Source organism: Betta splendens, chromosome 13 (assembly GCF_900634795.4).
Source record: "Betta splendens chromosome 13, fBetSpl5.4, whole genome shotgun sequence".
NCBI classification, from domain to species: Eukaryota; Metazoa; Chordata; class Actinopteri; order Anabantiformes; family Osphronemidae; genus Betta; species Betta splendens.
In genome coordinates, this window is record NC_040893.2 from 12,717,974 (window position 1) to 12,737,737 (window position 19,764).

General features: G+C 42.6%; 1 protein-coding gene across 3 annotated transcripts; it reads left to right on the top strand.

The window, feature by feature from the left end:
- The first annotated feature begins 519 nt into the window (after positions 1 to 519).
- Positions 520 to 19,716, top strand: sacs (sacsin molecular chaperone). 3 transcript variants are annotated; one of them, XM_029171032.3, is made up of 10 exons: positions 520 to 657; positions 1,395 to 1,545; positions 2,805 to 2,895; positions 2,978 to 3,063; positions 3,404 to 3,515; positions 3,653 to 3,799; positions 3,940 to 5,425; positions 5,609 to 5,700; positions 6,329 to 6,355; positions 6,942 to 19,716. In XM_029171032.3, the coding sequence occupies exons 1-10, from the start codon at positions 635 to 637 to the stop codon at positions 18,491 to 18,493; spliced, it is 13,767 nt and encodes a 4,588-aa protein (XP_029026865.1). In that variant the 5' UTR covers positions 520 to 634; the 3' UTR covers positions 18,494 to 19,716. The 3 variants fall into 3 exon arrangements, with proteins under 3 accessions (XP_029026865.1, XP_029026869.1, XP_055370010.1); XM_029171036.2 differs by lacking the exon at positions 6,329 to 6,355 and having other exon boundaries at positions 549 to 657; XM_055514035.1 differs by lacking the exons at positions 520 to 657; positions 1,395 to 1,545; positions 2,805 to 2,895; ... (2 more) ...; positions 3,653 to 3,799; positions 3,940 to 5,425 and having other exon boundaries at positions 5,448 to 5,700.
- The last annotated feature ends 48 nt before the right edge of the window (positions 19,717 to 19,764 follow it).

The window sequence follows — 19,764 nt, forward strand, 5'->3', positions numbered from 1 at the left end:
TAATTTCTGGCATCTAATTTATCAGGCAGTTTGAAATTGTATCGGCTGAAATAACATTTTTAATGCAGCTGAGGCCACGGAGTTCGCCCGACTTTTACTGCTGGGACGAACCGGAAGTGGCCGGGCGTGAACGCTCTCGACTCGCCTCCGCAGCGTTTGCCCCGCCGCTCACCGTAACTCATTATAATTAGAACATCGCCTTTGAAGGAGTCGGCGTGTTGTTGGGGCCGAAACAGCCATGTCACCTGTTATTGTTGTTGTTATTATTTCCAGGAAAACGGCCTGTCGAGAAATGCGTCAGCTCTTGGAGGGGACCGTTAGCGGCGCGCGCCGGACAGTCACAAGTGAGCGCGCGCGGGGGGTTTGTTTGGGATAACGCTCCTAAACACGGCGGCCGGAGAAAAGCCTCTTAGCCGCGACGTTTAGCTCAGTGTGCGTCTCCTCGTGGCGCATAGAGCAAAGCGAGGGCCGGGCTTTACTCCTAAACCGCCGGTGACTCCTCTGACAGGTGCCGGGAGGAGAATAACGGTGTTTGTGTGTCGTTACAGCCGTTTACCGGGCGGAGTGTCCCCGCGCTCAGAGCAGAAGATAGTCCGATGAACGAGTGTGCGCTGGGACCCGTAGCAGCTACGAGATGGCCCACTGTCCAGCCGCGTGGTGAGTTGGATGTCCGCTGTAATCACAGCAAAGTCCGGTGAATCTCCACCATTTTCCTCTACTTTCTGTCTACCGGTCCTGGGTAGTTCAGTCCGCCGGCCCCACCCACGTCCTCCCGCTGGATACATCCTTCCGTGCTGCATGGGTCCAGTGCCTCCCTGCTGAACCAGCAGGACTCTTTTGCTGTATTGCTGCTAATGTGTTGACAGGCTAACTTATTGCCGCTCCGCACACATAAAGCACCCACGTTGTTCCCCTGCACAGCAGCGGCAGTGTGGTGGGAGCCAGCCGGGTCACGGAGGCACAGTTGGCCAGCAGTGGCCTGGCTGGGCGCGCATCCCCGCTGGGAAGCAGCACGGATCAATGAGCTGCTCGGTGGTTCCTCTTACTGTGTTTTTAGATGTTTTGCTTTTTAAAAATCACATATCCCTCTGCCACATGTCAGTGCTGGAAGGCTTAAGACTGTATATGCTTCTGTTCTTAAAGCTGAAGAGTTTGGAACAGATGCCTGAACGGTGCTAATGGTGCATTAACAGATGGATCTGGTGAACCACCCTTTCTCAAGTTTCTTCCAAACCTAAACCTTGATCAATAACGACTCTCGTGTCAAGAGATCCAATTTAGCGCCTTTCGCCTGCAGTTGCAATACAGTGACTGTCATTACACCCATAGTGCAATGCTCCAAACGAATGAAAGGTTCATGATGGCTCTGATACACATCTGTCTACTAATTTTAGGTATCCACGGGTGACAGTCCGTCATGAATACATCAGCCTCAAGCCCTACCAGGTTTCTCCTGTTACATCTGTTCAAGATGTCAAACAGCTGCTCTTTGAGGAAACAAACCTACCGGTCAAAGAGCAGCGGCTCACCCACAACGGGAGAGTGGTGAGTGTTCATATTTGTGCCCGCAACAGACGTGTTTCTGCTTGCTTATCTAACCACTGAATATTTTGTTATAGCTATTTTAGCTTTTTGCCTATAGCTGTATTACATCAAGACCAAAAAGGGAACTGTGGTTTATTTCTGTCATGGAAACTTCTCTGTTTCAATGAACCCCATGCAACAACTGCAGGGAAAATAACGTGACACTGAACTGTTCCTTCATTGTTAGACATTATAAAAGTCAGCCTCACAAGTCTGTCTGTCTGTCCGTCCGTCCGTATGTCTGTCTGCAGGCTGACAGTATGTTTAATTCTTAAACACTAATGCGTATTGCAGTGTAATCCTGATTACAGTGCTAGCTCAGATGACTGCAGTCAAATGATCTGACTCATGCTTTGTGTGCAACATGACCTGGCACCTCGTCATCACACTGTGTTGAACAAAGCACAATACTTTACCTACAGCATTTCTTAAAATGCCGTAAAAATGCCATATTATTGAAAAGTATTCTTGGAATTTTAGATATGGTATTTGATTTTCTTTGTGTTTGTTTTCTGTAGTTTAGTAGATGCTATAAAGTTTGTAATGCTCATTATTTTCATATGTCACATGGACAAATAAACACAGTTTTATTCAATAAGATATTATAATTTCTGGTTGCGTTGTGTAGATTGTGTGAATAATCTACAATATGTGGCAGTTTAAAGTTCCAGGGCTGTGTAGATTAACATGACTGCAGTTTGCCCTCTGTCTCTTGGCTCAGATGAATGAAAGCACCAGGTGCTGGTTTGTGCTTGGAAGCCCCCTGGATCTTATATCAGACTGTAGCTGCAAGCCACAACTAATACAGCCCAACAGCCTAATACCAAATACACTACTACTGTATTACTACTACTAGACCATCATCTGAGATTCAGACAGGTTAGAGGCTGAACCTAAATTTACTATGAGCTTTATTAACATTATACAAATAGTTATTACATTGACAGAGACAATGCTGAAGATGAGGGATTTGTTGACTGAGTGCTAAGTGCACTAGGTCACAGAGCTCCAAAAGCAAAAACAGCACCACTACTATCTACAGTTACTGGTACTGACCCTGGTGTCCATCTGTTTTGATTCTAAAAGACATACTAGGAAAAGATTGTCAATTATCTTACTATATTTGCAATAACAAGGTCTGAAGATAAAAGAGTAATGCTGGCCTTCTAAAGGCCTTCTCTTTTTTGAGCTTTTTACTGAATGACATCAACTCTCCATAGCTGGATGACAGTGTACAGATTGGGACCTTGGTGCCTGCTGGAAGCCCAGAGGTCTTTCTCACCTTGGAGGGACGAGGTCTTAAAGGGGGAGGTACGATTAGTATCACCACATGTGTGTCATAAACCAACTATAAGAGTGATAAACTATAATGTTCCTGTCTCTGCTTTTACAGGAAGGTTTGGACAAACTACACCGCCGCTAGTGGAGTTTCTGAAGGACATACTGAGAAGATATCCTGAAGGTGGACAGATTCTGAAAGTATGTCTATTGCTAAACTATGTATTTAGCATTCATAAATAATGTTTAACAAATTAGGTCAGTAACAAGTCAAATATGCTGCCTTATTAATAACAATGGACTGGTTCATTAATGTATTCCACCCTACAGGTGAAGCTAAATTGTGTGATGCCCTTAATTTATAATCCCTGTTATCCTGTTTTGCTTGGGGGGGCATCCTGGAGTTATGTTTTTGTGTGGAGAAGTCGGTTACCAAGACTAAGGGTCATAGTCAGCTATATGACCACATATTACTCATCTCTCCAGTAATAACATTTTACTGTAAGAATTATTGCATGCTCACTGTCCTTTGATTTTGAAGGAGTTAATTCAGAATGCTGAAGATGCTGGAGCCTCGGAAGTCAAGTTCATGTTCGATGAGACAGAGTATGGAGTGGAGTCACTGTGGTCACCTGACATGGCTCAGCATCAAGGTCTGTAGTTAAAATTAACAGATAAAACCCACAGGCCTAACAATTAGTGGTACAATTCTGTACGCAAAAGATGTTGGCAGGAAGTAGAACAATTTCAAACATATTTGTGACACTGGTTGTAACATATTGCATTTCAGGTTCTGCATTGTATGTCTACAATGATGCTGTGTTTACTGCTGAAGACTGGAATGGGATTCAGGAGATTGCAAGAAGCAGAAAGAGAGATGATCCTTTGAAAGTTGGACGGTTTGGGATTGGCTTCAACTCTGTCTACCATATAACAGGTGTTTTTTTAAATGCAAAAAGCAATGTTACCAAGTGTTTAGCCTCTTTCATCTTGTAGAATTTGTCCTAAAAATAGTATTCTGTGTAAATATCATATATTATTGTGAAGGATTTTTTAACATACTTCACATTGTTTCAGATGTTCCCAGTATTTTCAGCGGAGACCAGATTGCCATGCTGGACCCTCATCAGACTCTATTTGGAGTGAATGAATCTGGACAGTGTTGGAACTTGAAAACAGACATTAAGGAGATCACAGAACTTACTGACCAGTTTGCTCCCTACGTTGGGATGTTTGGGAGCTGTGAGAAGACCATTAAAGATGGCAGCTTTCCTGGAACGCTGTTCCGCTTCCCGCTCCGCATGAAACCCTCCCAGCTCAGCGGCAACATTTACAACAAAGAAAAAGTTCTGGAGCTCTTTGAGTCCTTCAAAGCTGATGCAGACACGGTGCTCCTCTTCCTCAAAAGTGTTCAGAAGATCTCCTTGCATGTGCGTGAGTCAGATGGCACGGAGCGCATGTTGTTTCAAGTTACAGCAACAGAGAATACTGAGGATAAGGTAGAAAGACCAAACGCACTAAAGACTCTGAGCCAGGCAATAGACAGCTACAGCAATGGAGTTCCCAGTTCTAGCATTACATGTGTCACTTACCAGGTCAACATTGAGACCCAGGATGAAACTGCTAAAGAGACTCAGAGAACAAGTTGGCTAGTTTGTAATGGTGTTGGGGGTAGAGGCATGTGTGCTGAGCTGGATTCTCTGGCAGATGATCTGAAGTTTATGCCCACTATTGGCATTGCCCTACCTCTTACTCTGGTGGACAAAGAAGACGTAGGGGCCACGTCCAGTTTTTCCGGACGAGCATTTTGCTTTCTTCCTCTTCCACCTGGGGAGGAGAGCGAGACAGGGCTTCCAGTTCATGTCAGTGGCTTCTTTGGTCTCACAGATAATCGTAGAAGTATCAAGTGGCGGGAGGTGGACCAGTGGAGGGATCCAGCTGCCCTGTGGAATGAGCTGCTTATAATCTCTGTCATCCCTAGGGCTTACTACACCCTTATCACAGAGGCTATTAAAAGGGTACAGACAAAAAAGGACCAAGACTTTCCATTGTCCCCCACAGGGACCTACGGGGCATGGCCAGACCCTAAGCAGGTCAAATCCCGCTGGAAACCCATTCTCCAGCCACTATTTCATGACTTGCTACAGCAGGAAGTCATTTTTTCCCTCAGTGAGACCTGGATCAGGGTGAACCAGGCCGTGTTTTCAGATCTGGACACAGAAACAGACATTTCAGAGACTGTGATTAACTACCTCCAAAGCTCAGGAATGCAGGTGGCAAAGGTGCCCTTTGCTGTGGACTCTGTCTTAGCTACCTACATGGTGGAGTCTACTGAAGTGAGGAAGGCGTCCCCGTCTTTGCTGCGACAAGTGATCAGGAAGTGCAAACACAAGGGTTCATCACAGGAGAAGCTGCTACTGTTGGAGTTTGTGCTTAGTGATGCCAATTACAGTGATCTCATAGGACTTGAGCTCCTGCCCCTGCAAGATGAGTCATTTACTACATTTTCATCTTCTGTCAGTGAAAAGGATGCGATATACATTGCATCCGAAGAATACCCCAGGTAGGGAACTAGTTGAGTATTTCAAGTACACTGACTGTCAAAAGTAGCTGTTCCAAATAAGTTTCCTTTTATTTTATAGTAGATATGCAGCTCTACTGAAGCTATTTTATCAGGAAAATACCTTAGCAGCCGTTTAAATGTATGACAGTCTGTTGTCTGTGTCATATTCTGCTTTGTCCTAAGATCTCTGTATCCGGGACTTGAAGGCCGATTTATATTGGAGAACATCAAACCATCTGTAATGGAACATTTAAAGACAGCTGCCAAAAGCAGAGGTACTCTAAGCAATAAATATAATCTATTCAAATACATGTATGTACAGTATAAACAGCTTTGGTCCAAGATCTCAGTAGGGACCAGAACACTTTAAAAGTCTAAAATATTGTATTTGTAAACTTAACAACCAAATCTGATAGGATCAACACAAAGCAATCTATTTCTAAAACTGAAACTGAAAGATCACTGCAGTCCCTGATGATGACTATGTGGGTTATGTGGGGTCAACCATGCAGTAGTCAGACTGGGATCTCTGCAGGGGCAGCAGTGCCTTTAACTTTGTACACTGCTGATAGACAACTTGATAAATAGAAAGGGAAAGAGGGTGCGCATGTTTTTTTTTGTGCCAGACGTTCCACCCAGTCCACTAAATCGAACTGCTCTCCCTTCCACAATCAGCTAAAACTATGAGGGCCGTGATCCAGATAGAGTCAACATGCTTAGCATTTTGTTTTGTAACCTCGCAAATAATGTAAATTAAAATGTACACTTCAGAATTTTTATACATATTAGAAACACCTGAGTTTTACCAAATACAAGTTAGTTAGAATGGACTGAAAAGCAAATCACGTAAGGAAAAACTGAAAAGTGAATTATTTTCTCTAAAGTTTGTCACTTGAATTACAGTGCAACAGTACCACTGGGGCTGCTCAGGTAGGAAATTTAAAGTGTCACAAGTATGAACCTTTTACTGTTAACCTAAGCTAACACAAGCTTGTAAATAAGCATCATACTCAGGCATTTCTCACAAATACGGGAAGCAAATAAACTATCTGCATGTGCAGATTCTGTGAAATTAAGACTTTTGACAGTGCATTTTATAACTTACAGTTTTTTCAATATGCTACTCCCCTCCGAAAATAGTTTAACAGCCTTAAATTCATTGAAAGAACTGCTTAACAAGTGTGTATGACAATTGTGCATGTGTGTTTGCATGGTTTACACAACCAATATATGTCGCAGTATTGCTGATTGTAAGGTAGAATGAAAAACTACCCAGAGCATTTTGGAACATAAATTTTGTAACAGGATTTTTAAAGGATCTATGTCATACTTTAGTGAGAGAAAGTACAAACATAGCGTGAGAAATCAGAGAAAATTTTTAAACATTACCTTGCAAGATCAAACTTTAGCAACAATGCATTATGCAGTAACAGCAGGCTGTTATATCCTAGTTTTAGTTAACAAATGATAACCATTATAATAATTACTGAGGCTATTTTTCTTATGTTTTACACAGGGAGACCCTGTACTCAGCTGCAAGTGTTAAACTGTGACCGATCAGCTCGGCTTATTAAGGAGATTCTATCAACAGCCTGGCCAACAAGAGATTTCATTGTCCAGTGGGAACCTGGAAACAGGGAGCTAAAGTATCCTACATTATCCTGGCTGAAAATGATTTGGAAGCATCTTTATATTCATTTTGCTGATGATCTAAGTACCTTTGAAGACATGCCTTTGATCCCACTTGCGCCACTTGAGGAAAACAGGAACACGGTTGAGCTCCTACGTCTCAAAACTCCGTCCCCCATAATCCTTGTGGATGAGGAAGATGCACATCTGTCTGAACACCTTGTTCATATCATGGAGAAGCTTGGAGGAGTGGTGGTAAAAAAGCTGGATCCATGTTTGCAGCATCCATTGCTAAAAAACTACATACATCATTCCTCTCCTGGTATGCTACTGCAAATTATGGATAGATTGTCGATACAACGGTTATCAAGCCAAGTATCTTCCTTTTCAGTAGAAGAAAAAATGGCCCTCAGAAACTTTCTTGCAGGACTTTGTGAGATTACAGAGAAGGAAAAGCATACTCTGCTCGAGCTTTCCATCTTTGAAAAAGTGGGAGCTTGCCCTGAAGGTACCTCAGCATTTACATCACTGAGAGGAGCTAGAGCTTTACATCACACGGCAAAGTATCCACCAGATGTGAAATTATCCATTAGACTTGTGGGCTGCTTTGATGAAGAATCAATCCGTCTCATCAAGATGCTAAATGTAGAGCAGGTAAAAACAACTGAATGTTTAAAAGTTATTGTTCAAGATATTGAGAAGGGGTTCTACACAACTGATGAGGTGACCCGAATCGTGCTTTGGGCACTTGAACATCTGGCATTTCTGAAGAATGAAAACTCAGCTGTAATTGGGTGGCTTTCTGCACTTAAATTTATTCAGTTGCCTTGTGGGAAGTCAGTCAAAGCTTCAGAACTTTTTGATCCTGAGCTAGAGGTTCTGCAGAACTTGTTTTACATGGAGGAGAAAGCCAGGTTCCCCACAAGCACATTCACATCTTCTCCTGATATTCTTCATTCACTCAGACAGCTGGGACTAAGAAATGAAGTACAGCTCAGTGAAAAAGATGCACTTCACGTGGCAAAAAAGATAGAAGAGTTACAAAGCAGTGACAAGCCAGAGTGGGACTTCATAATCAAAAAAGCAAAAACACTGCTGCAAATACTTAACAGACAAACCAAGCTGGTAAAATCAGCTGATGCTCAGTCATCATTGTTGAAACTGAAATGGGTTCCCGTCTGCAAAGAAAGGCCACTAACGTACCCTAAATCTCTTGCCTGGGTAGGAGATACTGTGAATATAAGCTCGCTTTCCCAGATGTGTGACATATCCCATGCTGTGCTAGTAGGATCATCAGTAGCCCTGGTTGAACACACATCTGCAGGTATGAAAAAGGCACTAAAACTCAACATAGAGCCACAGGTGGATCAAGTATTACAGCACCTAAAAGCAGTAAATGACTGGCATAAATCACAAGCATTCACTACAGAGGATTGGTACCAGTTCCAGCAGATCTTGTTTGAGATTTATGGCTTCATGCAGGCACATCTTGAGGACGCAAGAGAAGCAATGAAATCACTGACCTTTGATTGGGTGTGGACTGGAAAGACATTCTCATCACCTGGCCAGACAGTCCTAAAGCACCTCCCTGATCTAGACTTGCAGCCCTACCTGTACTCCCTGCCAAAGACAATGAGAAAGTTTCACAGACTTTTTAAGTTTTGTGGTTCAGTTGAAGAGGTTGTCCCGAGTCACGTGTTTGAAGTCATTGGTACCATCCGTCAAAGATGCGAAGGAGAGATCACGAAAGAGGAAAGCAAACATGATATCCTTCTTTTAATCAACATCCTGAGATGGCTGTATAACAGTCAGATTGCTGTGGACATAAACATGCATGTGCCAATCCTGTGCTACAAGGACCCAAGCAAATTAGTAATGAAGCCCATTCATGAATGCACCTACTGTGACATCAAAGTTGATGATTTGAATGACTTACTTGAAGATTCATCAGAGCCTATTATATTGGTTCATGATGACATCCCCATGAAAACTGCAGAATGGCTGAAAGTCCCATGTTTGAGCACAAGGTTGATAAACCCAGAGAACCTTGGCTTTGAGCAATCAGGCCAACGAGAACCACTAACCGTAAGAATAAAGAACATTTTGGAGGAATATCCATCTGTTGCGGACATTTTTAAAGAGCTTCTCCAGAATGCTGATGATGCTAGTGCAACAGAGTGCAGTTTCCTCATTGACATGAGAAAGAACACTGACATCAGAGAAAACCTACTGGACCCTGGCATGATTGTTTGCCATGGCCCTGCCTTGTGGTCTTTCAACAACTCTGTATTCTCAGACACAGACTTTTTAAACATCACAAGGTTAGGTGGATCAGTAAAGAGATGTGAGGCAGACAAAGTTGGCAAGTTTGGCTTAGGCTTCAACTCAGTTTATCACATTACTGATATCCCCATCATAATGAGCCGAGAGTTCATGATCATGTTTGATCCAAACATCAATCACATCAGCAAGCACATCAGAGACAGGTCTAATCCAGGGATAAAAATTAACTGGAGCAAACAACAGAAACGGTTGAGAAAATTCCCCAACCAGTTCAAACCCTTCATTAATGTCTTCAACTGCCAGCTCCCACTAGCTCAGGACTCGCCATACAAATACAATGGTACCCTTTTCAGGCTCCCCTTCAGAACAGAGCAAGAAGCTTCAGCGAGTGAAATCAGTGGTCTGTACTACAACACCACAGACATCTATTCATTGGTTGATGAGTTCAGCATATGTGGTCATCGGTTCATACTGTTTACTCAGCATGTTGGGAGTATGGTCTTGAAGTACCTGAAATACGAGGAATCAAATCCAGCAGGAGCACAAGATGTTGTCACCATCAACAAAAGTGTGTGGTCATCCAAAGCCTCATATGGACCTCTGAGTATCCTAAAATCTGCATCAAAGGTGATGAAGAAAGTAGCGAGCACCAACAGGGTACCAGCTGATGTTCCTAAATCTGCCTGTATCATACGCGTTGTGGTGGAGGAGTTCCATAATGTCTTTAAACGGATTGTCGATCTCCACTCCCCACTATTCAGAGGGTCAGAAGAAGATCCCAGCCAGTACTTTGAGATGGCTGCTAAAGGTGTTCAGACAAGAAGAACTGATGAAATGCCCCAAAAGGCGGTCGAGGTCAGCAACTGGCTCATATGCTCATGCATGGACGCCACAGAGGCACTGAAGTTTTCTCTCACTGATAGTGGAAAAAGACTTGGACTTGTGCCTTGTGGAGGAGTTGCTGTTCTACTTTCAGAGGAGGAGCATCGCAAATGGACAGTGAAAATGAATGCAACACCGATTGGAGAGGTGTTTTGTTACTTACCTCTTAGAATCAAAACAGGCCTGCCGGTTCACATTAACGGCTGCTTTGCTGTGACATCCAACCGTAAGGAGATCTGGAAGACAGACACCAAGGGACAGTGGAATTCTGTCTTCATGAGACATACCATTGTCCAGGCCTATTTAGCAGCTCTCTCAATGCTGCGTTCCATGTCTGAAAGAGGAGAACTGATTGATTACAGCTATTATGCAGCATGGCCAGATCCAAGTCAGGTGCATGATGACTTTACAATAATCAGCCAAGGTGTCTACCAAGAAATTGCCAAAGGAGGAGATGGTGATCATGCAAAGGTTTTTTCAGATGGCACAACTTGGGTGTCCATCAAATATGTCAGGTTCCTCGATGATGCCTTGCTCGGTAGATCAGACATTGGTCCTGCTGCTTTCAAGATATTTTTGAAATATCTCAAAAAAAGCGGCTCCCAGAACCTCTGTGCTGTTGAGTTACCTTACTGGGTGAAAGAGGGATTTGATGATGCTGGATGTAAAGGACGCTTGATGGAAAACACTCTCACAGAGAAGCAGTTCTTTACAGATGTGTTTTTCCCTCACATCCAGGAAATCGAAAAAGAGCTTCGGGATCCTCTCATGCATTATGTTCTAAATGAGAAACTGGAAGATTTTGCATCAATCCTCAGGGTTACTCCTTGTATCCCATGCTCTGGCCCCGATAAAGAGCTGGTGGTGCCTTCCAGACTCATTCATCCAGAGGGTAGAGTTGCTAAACTCTACAACACTGATGATGGAAGATTTCCTGAGGGAACTTCTAAAGACTACCAGAACCCAGTGTGTTTAGTGAAGCTAGTGCAATTGGGCATGGTGAAAGATGATCTTTCCTGGGAGGACCTAATTGAACGGGCTCAGTCTGTCATTGATCTTAATGAAAGTGATCACACAGCTGCATGCTTTCGTAGCAGCATCCTACTTAGTCTCATCGATGAGAAACTGAAAATGAGGGATCAGGCAACAGCAGAGCTCTTGGAAAAGCTACAGAATATCAGCTTCCTGCCATTCCTAACAAGACCTGCAGGCTTCTCACTTCCATGGCATGGGAACAACTTTTCCCCAACAACAATGTTCTCTGCTAGAGAGCTCTTCACAACTGAGCACCAGGACACAGTGTGCCTCATGAAGCCCATCCTAAATGAGAATTCTCCCTCGTTCAAGGGCTGTGGCGCAATGTCATTGGCTGTGAAAGACTGTCTTGGCTTAATAAGGAAACCCTCCGTTGAACTGGTCATCAGTCAACTCAAGAAACTATCACAGTCATTTGATGGTGTTACGCTGTATCAGGAAAACATAACAAATGCCTGTTACAAGTATCTACATGAGGAAATGCTACAAGATGAGAATGCAAAACTACAAATAACTGAACAACTAAAAGAATTTAACTCTATTCTTGTGGAGAACACGTATGTCAGTCCTTCAAAAGTTGCATTCCACCTGAACTTTGATGCAGCTCCATATCTCTACCAGCTCCCTAACAAATACAGAAACAGCTGTCGTGAACTCTTTGAAAATGTTGGTGTACAGCCCAGCTTCACAGTTGAGAATTTTTCAGCAGTTCTTCAAACTGTAAAGCAAGAATGTGGACGAAGGACTCTCACTGAGGAAAACTTTCAGTTGTGTCGCAGAATTATTAGTGAAGGAATATGGAGCTTGATACGGGACAAGAACCAGGAATACTGCCAAGCTAATTATGGTGGAATTCTTCTACCTGACTCCAATCTGACTCTGCAGCCTTCGCAATCTCTCTGCTACAATGACTGTCCTTGGATCAAAGTCAGGGACTCTTCTGTCAAATACTGCCATGGGGATATTCCAAGAGAAGTTGCCGTGAAATTAGGAGCAGTTCCAAAACGCCACAAAGCCTTGGAGAGGTATGCCTCAAACGTCTGCTTCACTCCACTTGGAAGTGAGTTTGGACAAAAAGAAAAACTCACAAGCAGAATTAAAAGCATCCTTAATGCTTACCCATCAGAAAAAGAAATGCTGAAAGAGCTGCTTCAAAATGCAGATGATGCCAAAGCCACTGAAATTTTTTTTGTTTTTGATCCAAGAACACACCCCACCGACAGAATATTTGATGATAAGTGGATCCCAATGCAAGGGCCTGCACTTTGTGTGTATAATAACCAGCCTTTCACTGAAGATGACATTAGAGGTATACAGAACCTTGGAAGAGGGACAAAAGAAGCCAATCCAGGAAAAACTGGTCAGTATGGCATAGGATTCAACTCTGTGTATCACATCACTGACTGCCCATCCTTCATCTCAAACAATGACATTCTGTGCATCTTTGATCCACATGCACAGTATGCACCTGGGGCTACATCTGTTAGTCCTGGAAGAATGTTTAGAGATTTGGACTCTGACTTCAGATCTCAGTTTTCAGATGTTCTGAATCTTTACTTGGGAGCTCATTTTAAGTTGGAACGCAGCACAATGTTCAGATTTCCAATTCGTTGTACTGACATGGCAAGGACATCAGAGATCAGCTCAGTCCCTGCCTCAGACAGAATGGTGCAAAACCTCCTTGATAAACTAAAGTCGGATGGTGCAGAACTTCTGATGTTCCTCAACCACATGGAGAAAATATCAATCTGTGAAATTGATAATGCATCTGGCGAACTTAAAGTACTGTATTCTGTGACTGCCAAAATAACAGATGGCGACCGGCTTAAACGTAAACAGTTTCATGCCTCAGTAATTGATAGCGTGACCAAGAAGAAGCAACTCACTGCTATTCCAGTCCAACAGATAACATACGCCATGGACATAAAGGACACTGAAGGAAATTTGACTACATGGGTGATATGCAACCGATCTGGCTTTTCTAACATTGAAAATGTCTCAAAAAGTGTGATCTCAGCCCACATAAATGAAGACATAACTCTGTTTCCACGTGGAGGTGTAGCTGCATGTGTAAGCCACAACTACAAAAAACCCCACAGAGCCTTCTGCTTTCTACCCCTTTCATTAGAGACCGGTTTGCCCTTCCATGTCAATGGGCATTTTGCCCTAGACTCGGCTAGAAGAAATTTGTGGAGAGATGACAATGGAGTGGGGGTAAGAAGTGACTGGAACAACAATCTGATGACATCCCTAATTGCACCTGCCTGTGTAGAACTGCTCATTCAGCTTAAACGGCGATACTTCCCAGGTCCGGATCCAACCATGACAGTACTACAGGGGTTACCACTTCATGTGGTTAAAGACACACTGCGAAAATATCTGTTCTTTTTCCCAGCCAACAGGCTTGATATTCAGCCAGACTGGTACTGCCTCGTTAAAGCAGTGTACAACTCCATCCATGGTGACTTGAAGCGTCTTCTTCCTGTACTCAGAGGAGCACAAATGGACAACTCTGACATGCACGCTGCCATTTACATTTCATGGGTGAATACATCCACTGCGAACAAAGGCAAAGCCTTTTTTGACAATCTGCTACAGGATGAGCTACAGCACCTGAAAAACACAGAATACAACATCACATCAAGGAAGTCAGTGGCTGAAAATGTCTACAGGCTGAAAAGCTTGCTTCTGGACATTGGCTTTAATTTGGTTTACAGTTGTGATGAGACTGCAAATCTCTACTTCTGTTTGGAAGATGCAGCGATACCAGTCCATTATGTGACGCCAGAAGATGTCCGCAACTTCATTCACACCTTTTCATCACCAGACACATCTTGTCATGTTGGAAAAATCCCCTGCCGACTCCAACAGTCGAACTTCAAAGTAGTTCATAACTTGAAGCTTCTTGTGGACTACTGCTTCAAAGATCTAGAAGAGGATCAAGTTAAAATTGAGGGTTTGCCTCTGCTGGTAACAATGGACAATATGCTTCAGGTGTTTGATTCCAAAAGACCAAAGTTTTTGACAACACACCATGAGCTAATCTCATCCAGGAAAGAGATGTTCATGAATACGCTGTACATGAGGTACAGCAACATTCTGATGAAGGCAGGAGCTGCAAAGAACTTTGACATCAGCAGTTTTGGTGAAATGCTTGGATCAGTTCTTGCAAGAGAGTATCGAACAAGGATCCCTGTTAAGTGGAAAGACAACTTTGCAAGTGAATCATGGCTAAAGAACGTGTGGAACTTCATCAGTGAAAACATTTCTGTGAAAGAGGATCAGGTTGACATGAAGCCTAGTTTTGACACAGTCCTTGAGATTCTGAAAGACTGGGCCTTGCTGCCTGGAATTAAATTCATGTCAAGAGAAAAGATAGTTGTTCCTGAACATGATGTGCTTTTACCTCTGAGTTTGATGAACATTGCCATATTTCCACAAGGCCAAAATGACAAAGTCTTTCACACCCTGATGAAATCAGGTTGCATTCAGCTTGCGGTGAACAAAATCTGTGCCAAAGAGAATCCAATAATGCCTTCTTTGGCACAGCACACAGCAAATATTGAAAATCCATCAAGTGTTCTGAAAGCTGTGGAGTACATGATTCAGACATCTGCATTTAAAACAGCAAACCTGTCTGACAAAGACTTTGAGGCTCTTCTATTGTACTTCAACTGCAACCTCGCTAACATCTCACAACAGGATGCACAGAGCCTAAAACTCCTCCCATGTTTTAAATCGGTTACAGGAAAATACATCAGCATTGCAAACTATGGCGCAAACTACGTCCTTGCTAAATGCATTCCCACCTCGGACATAGACAAGTGGGCTCAAACAGCCACGGTTGCCTTTCTTGATGACAGTCCACAACTGAAAGAGCTTTATGCATTTCTTGGTTGCATTCCAATTGATGATTTGGAAATATACAATCAACATCTGCTGCCAAAGTTTGAGAGTTTTTCTTTTGATGCCAAAGTTGAACACATTGTCTACTTAAAGGAGAGGCTTATGGCAATGGAAGAATCGAGTGAGATAAAGGATCAGCTCTATGAGAAACTGGAGGGACTGCTATTCATCTATGACTATTCAAACAGACTCAGACCAACCAAGTTTTTCTATGATGAAACAGTGAGGGTGTTTGAAGTTATGTTACCTGCAAAGTCATTCATACCCAGTGACTTTTTTAAGAAAGTTGAGCAAGTGTCAAAACCCAAGAACGGGACATTGATGCTTACCTCATGGATCACGTTTCTGAGAAACATTGGCCTCAAGTATGAAGTATCTCAGCAGCAAGTTCTTCAGTTTGCAAAAGAGATCAGCATCAAAGCGCAAACAGAAAGCTGGACCAAAGAAAAAGTCCAAACCATTGTTGATGTTCTCCTAAACCACATTTTTAAAGAGAGGACAGACCTGTTCCAGGCCACTTTTCTCAAAGAGCTCTCAATGATACCATTTCTGTGTCCTGAAAGAGCCCCTAAAGAACTCATTAAGCTTCATTCACAGTATCAGGAGATGAGTGGCACACTTCCTCTGATTCGTTTCAGTGGGTCTCAGGTGAATCCAAAGTTCAAGCAAACAGATGTAATTCACTTACTCTGGACATCTTGCCCCATTTTACCTGAAAAGGCTACTCCCTCAAGCATAACGGATCAGGAGGGGAGTACTCTGGCTGGACAAGAACAACTTGACCAAGTGCTTAGCATGTTAGGTGTCAACTTGGATCCACCATTAGAGAAAGTGATCAGCAACTGCAAAAACATCTGCATCATTTCCAATCCTGATGATGAAATGGTGAAAACCAGGAACAAAGTTTTAAGATCCACCTATGAGTTCCTCAACGCAGATAAAAGAGATTTCCGTTACCAGCTTCGTGGGGTGGCTTTTGTTATGGTTGAAGATGGCTGGAAGTTACTGAAACCTGAAGAGGTTGTCATTAACTTAGACAACGAATCTGACTTCAAACCATACTTGTACAAGTTACCTCTAGAACTTGGTACTTTTCATCAGCTGTTTAAACTTCTTGGCACAGAAGATGTTGTGTCAACCAAACAATATGTTGAGGTCCTGTGGCGAATTTACAGAAGTTCAGAGGGAAAACAGCTAGACCCAAATGAAATGAGAACTGTGAAAAGGGTTGTTTCAGGATTTTTCAAGTCTCTTCATAATGATCCAGTTGAAATCCGCAAAGACCTTGAGAGTCTCAGGGATTTGACATTTTACCTGCCAAGCCATGATGGTAGGTTAGCAAAATCCAGTAGTTTGGTGTTTGACGATGCCCCACATTACAAGAGCAGAATCCAAGGTAATGTTGGAGTTCAGATGCTTGTAGACATGAGCCAGTGTTATTTGGGCAAAGATCACGCCTTCCACACAAAGCTGATCATGCTACTTCCACAGAAGCTAAGGCCTAGACTGTTAAGTAGCATCCTGGAAGAGCAACTTGATGAAGATTCACCAAAGATGTGCCAGTTTGGGGCTCTTTGCTCACTTCAAGGTCGCCTTCAGTTACTGCTGTCATCAGAGCAATTCATCACAGGACTCATTAGAATAATGAAACATGAGAACGATAATGCATACCTTGTGAATGAGGAAAAAGCCATACGTCTGTGCAAAGCACTTTGTGAAGGACTAAAAGTGTCATGTTTTGAGAAACTCCAGACAACTCTAAGGGTGAAAGGATGTACTCCCATTCCACACAGTCGCAGTGAGACACTTGCCTTCCTCAAAAGGTATGGAACAGCTGTCATTCACCTTTACATTCAGCATTCAGACAGCAAGGACATTAATTTTCTCTTGGCACTTGCTATGACACTGAAGTCCGCTACAGATAATTTGATTTCGGACACTTCCTACCTGATCGCCATGCTCGGCTGCAATGATATATACAGAATCACAGAGAAGCTGGACAACCTTGGCGTAAAATATGATTCAACAGAGCCGTCAAAGCTTGAGCTTCCCCTTCCTGGAACTCCAATACCAGCTGAGATACATCATACACTCCTCATGGACCCTATGAATGTATTCTATCCTGGAGAATATGTGGGTTATCTTGTAGACTCTGAGGGTGGAGACATATATGGGTCCTACCAGCCGACCTATACATATGCAATCATTGTTCAAGAAGTAGAAAGAGGGGAAGAGGAAGAAAACACGAGTGTTCTTGGTAAATGCTTCCAGATTGATATTGGCTACAGTGAATACAAAATTGTCAGCTCACTTGACTTGTACAAATTCTCAAGACAAGATGAAAATACCACTGTGCGAGGTACCAGTGCCCCATCAACCCCCACAAGCCCTGACAGTCGTATTTCTGGTCTAAGAATGGTCCCTCCTCTTTTCGCTGGAAAGGAAGACCTGAGAGCTCCTCCAAAAAAACAGTCACCACAAAAGATCAAATTGCATGCTTTGCCTGAAATTCTGAAAGAAGTGACCTTAGTCATTGAACAAGCTTGGAAGCTTCCTGAGACAGAAAGAAAGAAAATAATCCGGCGATTGTATCTCAAGTGGCATCCAGACAAAAATGCAGAAAATCTTGACATTGCCACAGAAGTTTTTAAGCACTTACAGAATGAGATCAACAGAATGGAGAAACAGTCATTGGCTGATCAGCAAAATACTGACAGAGCTTCAAGGAGGCCATTCTCCACATCCTCAACCCGCTTCCAGTCTGAGAAGTTCTCATTTCAAAGATTTTATTCATCATGGAACCAAGAGGCAACAAGTCACAAGTCAGAACGGCAACAGTTCAGGGAACATTATACCAGCTATGCAGGCTCTTCGCACTCTCACCGATTTTTCGTGCCCCCAACCTTCAAAACGGTTGGAAATCCCGTTGAAGCCCGCAGGTGGTTGAGGCAAGCTCGAGCGAACTACTCTGCTGCTCGTAATGATCTTCATAAAAATGCTAACGAGTGGGTTTGTTTCAAGTGCTACCTGGCCACAAAGCTTGCATTGATAGCAGCTGACTATGCAGTCAGAGGGAAGTCGGACAAAGATGTGAAACCTACTGCTTTGGCTCAGAAAGTGGAGGAGTACAACTCCCACCTAACAGGCCTTTCGAATGATGTTCAGATCCTGGAAGGCTATGGTGTGGACAGCTTGAGAACCCGCTACCCCGATCTTCTTCCTTTTCCACAGATTCCCAATGACAGATACACATCTGAAGTAGCAATGAGAGTGATGGAGTGTACCGCACGGATTATCATTAAGCTTGAAACCTTTGTGCAGCAAAAAATATAATAATCTCACTACGAAGTACTAAAAAAAAATTAGGATATGCCTAGTGCCTCTGTGAAATAGAGGCACCTGTGGCTGTGTGCAATACACCTCATGTTTATCACTGACAACTGTAAAGTATCCTGCTGGCAGCTTTACACAGTATGCAGTTTCTACCTGTGATGGTGGGGCTGTGGCTTGTGCACATTAAATTAACTAATGTTTGACTCCCATAAACTATTAGGCTCTTTCAATATGCATATGCTGTTATATGTGAATAACAACTGCATACATGCTCTAAGCTCTACATGCAAAAGTATCAGCAATATGTTTTCCTCACGAAAGCTCCAATTGAACCTATTTGCTCTTAGTTAGATTACAAATATGCTGCTTTTTTACTTTGTTTTATAAAAGAATATATATTTTCTTGCTCCAGAAACCAGTTGAGTGTATTAAAAGGATGTGCTTTAAATGAATACAATAGGTCAATTCAAAATGTCAATGCTGCAAGATATCAGCAGGTCCAGAAAAACAATCATGTTTGTAAATGTTCTTTTTTGTATTTTTATGGTTGATTTCATGTTGTTTCTGTGAAAGCTGTACATTGTTTGTAACATAACCAGTCACTTGTAAATGAACAAAGCACTTTTTTGAAACTCCTCATCATGTAATTACCTGCATTTCTATTGTGCTCGTGTCACCCCAGCAACTGTGAATGGAAAACACTTTGTGTTTTTTTGAACATTTATTTTATCGGGGGTATGTCATTATTCATAATTACTTGTTCCTTTGACCAAGTGAATATGAAGTTTGGTAACTTGATGAGCCAGTGGTACCATCAGCTCTGGCTGCAAGTGATGGTCTGTTTGGAGAAACTCAACTTTGAAGTATGCGTGCTGAATTAAAGCCATAGATTTAGAAGCTATTTTGTCATGTTCATACATTTCTGGTAGGGCTTAACAGCACCAGACGGTGGTGCTCGAGTTTATACAGCTCCATGTTGCCTTTAATTTAAAGGACTACACACACTGACCACATATTGTAAATGTACATTTGAAAAATCGTTTAATATGTGCTTCTTAATGTCTGCTGTCTCGTTACATCTCAAATTGGAAGGTGATTCTTTGGTGCATTGTGGTGGAGAGTCAGTAAACCTTCAACAGGAGAAATGTCCAAACTGTCCATTCTCACTCTGCAGGTTTAGTTCACAGCAACAGAAGAGAAAATAAAATAAATTTAGAAGTTCATTGTGTGGTGCCTTATTTCTAATAGATTTAATTAGATAAATGTGCTGT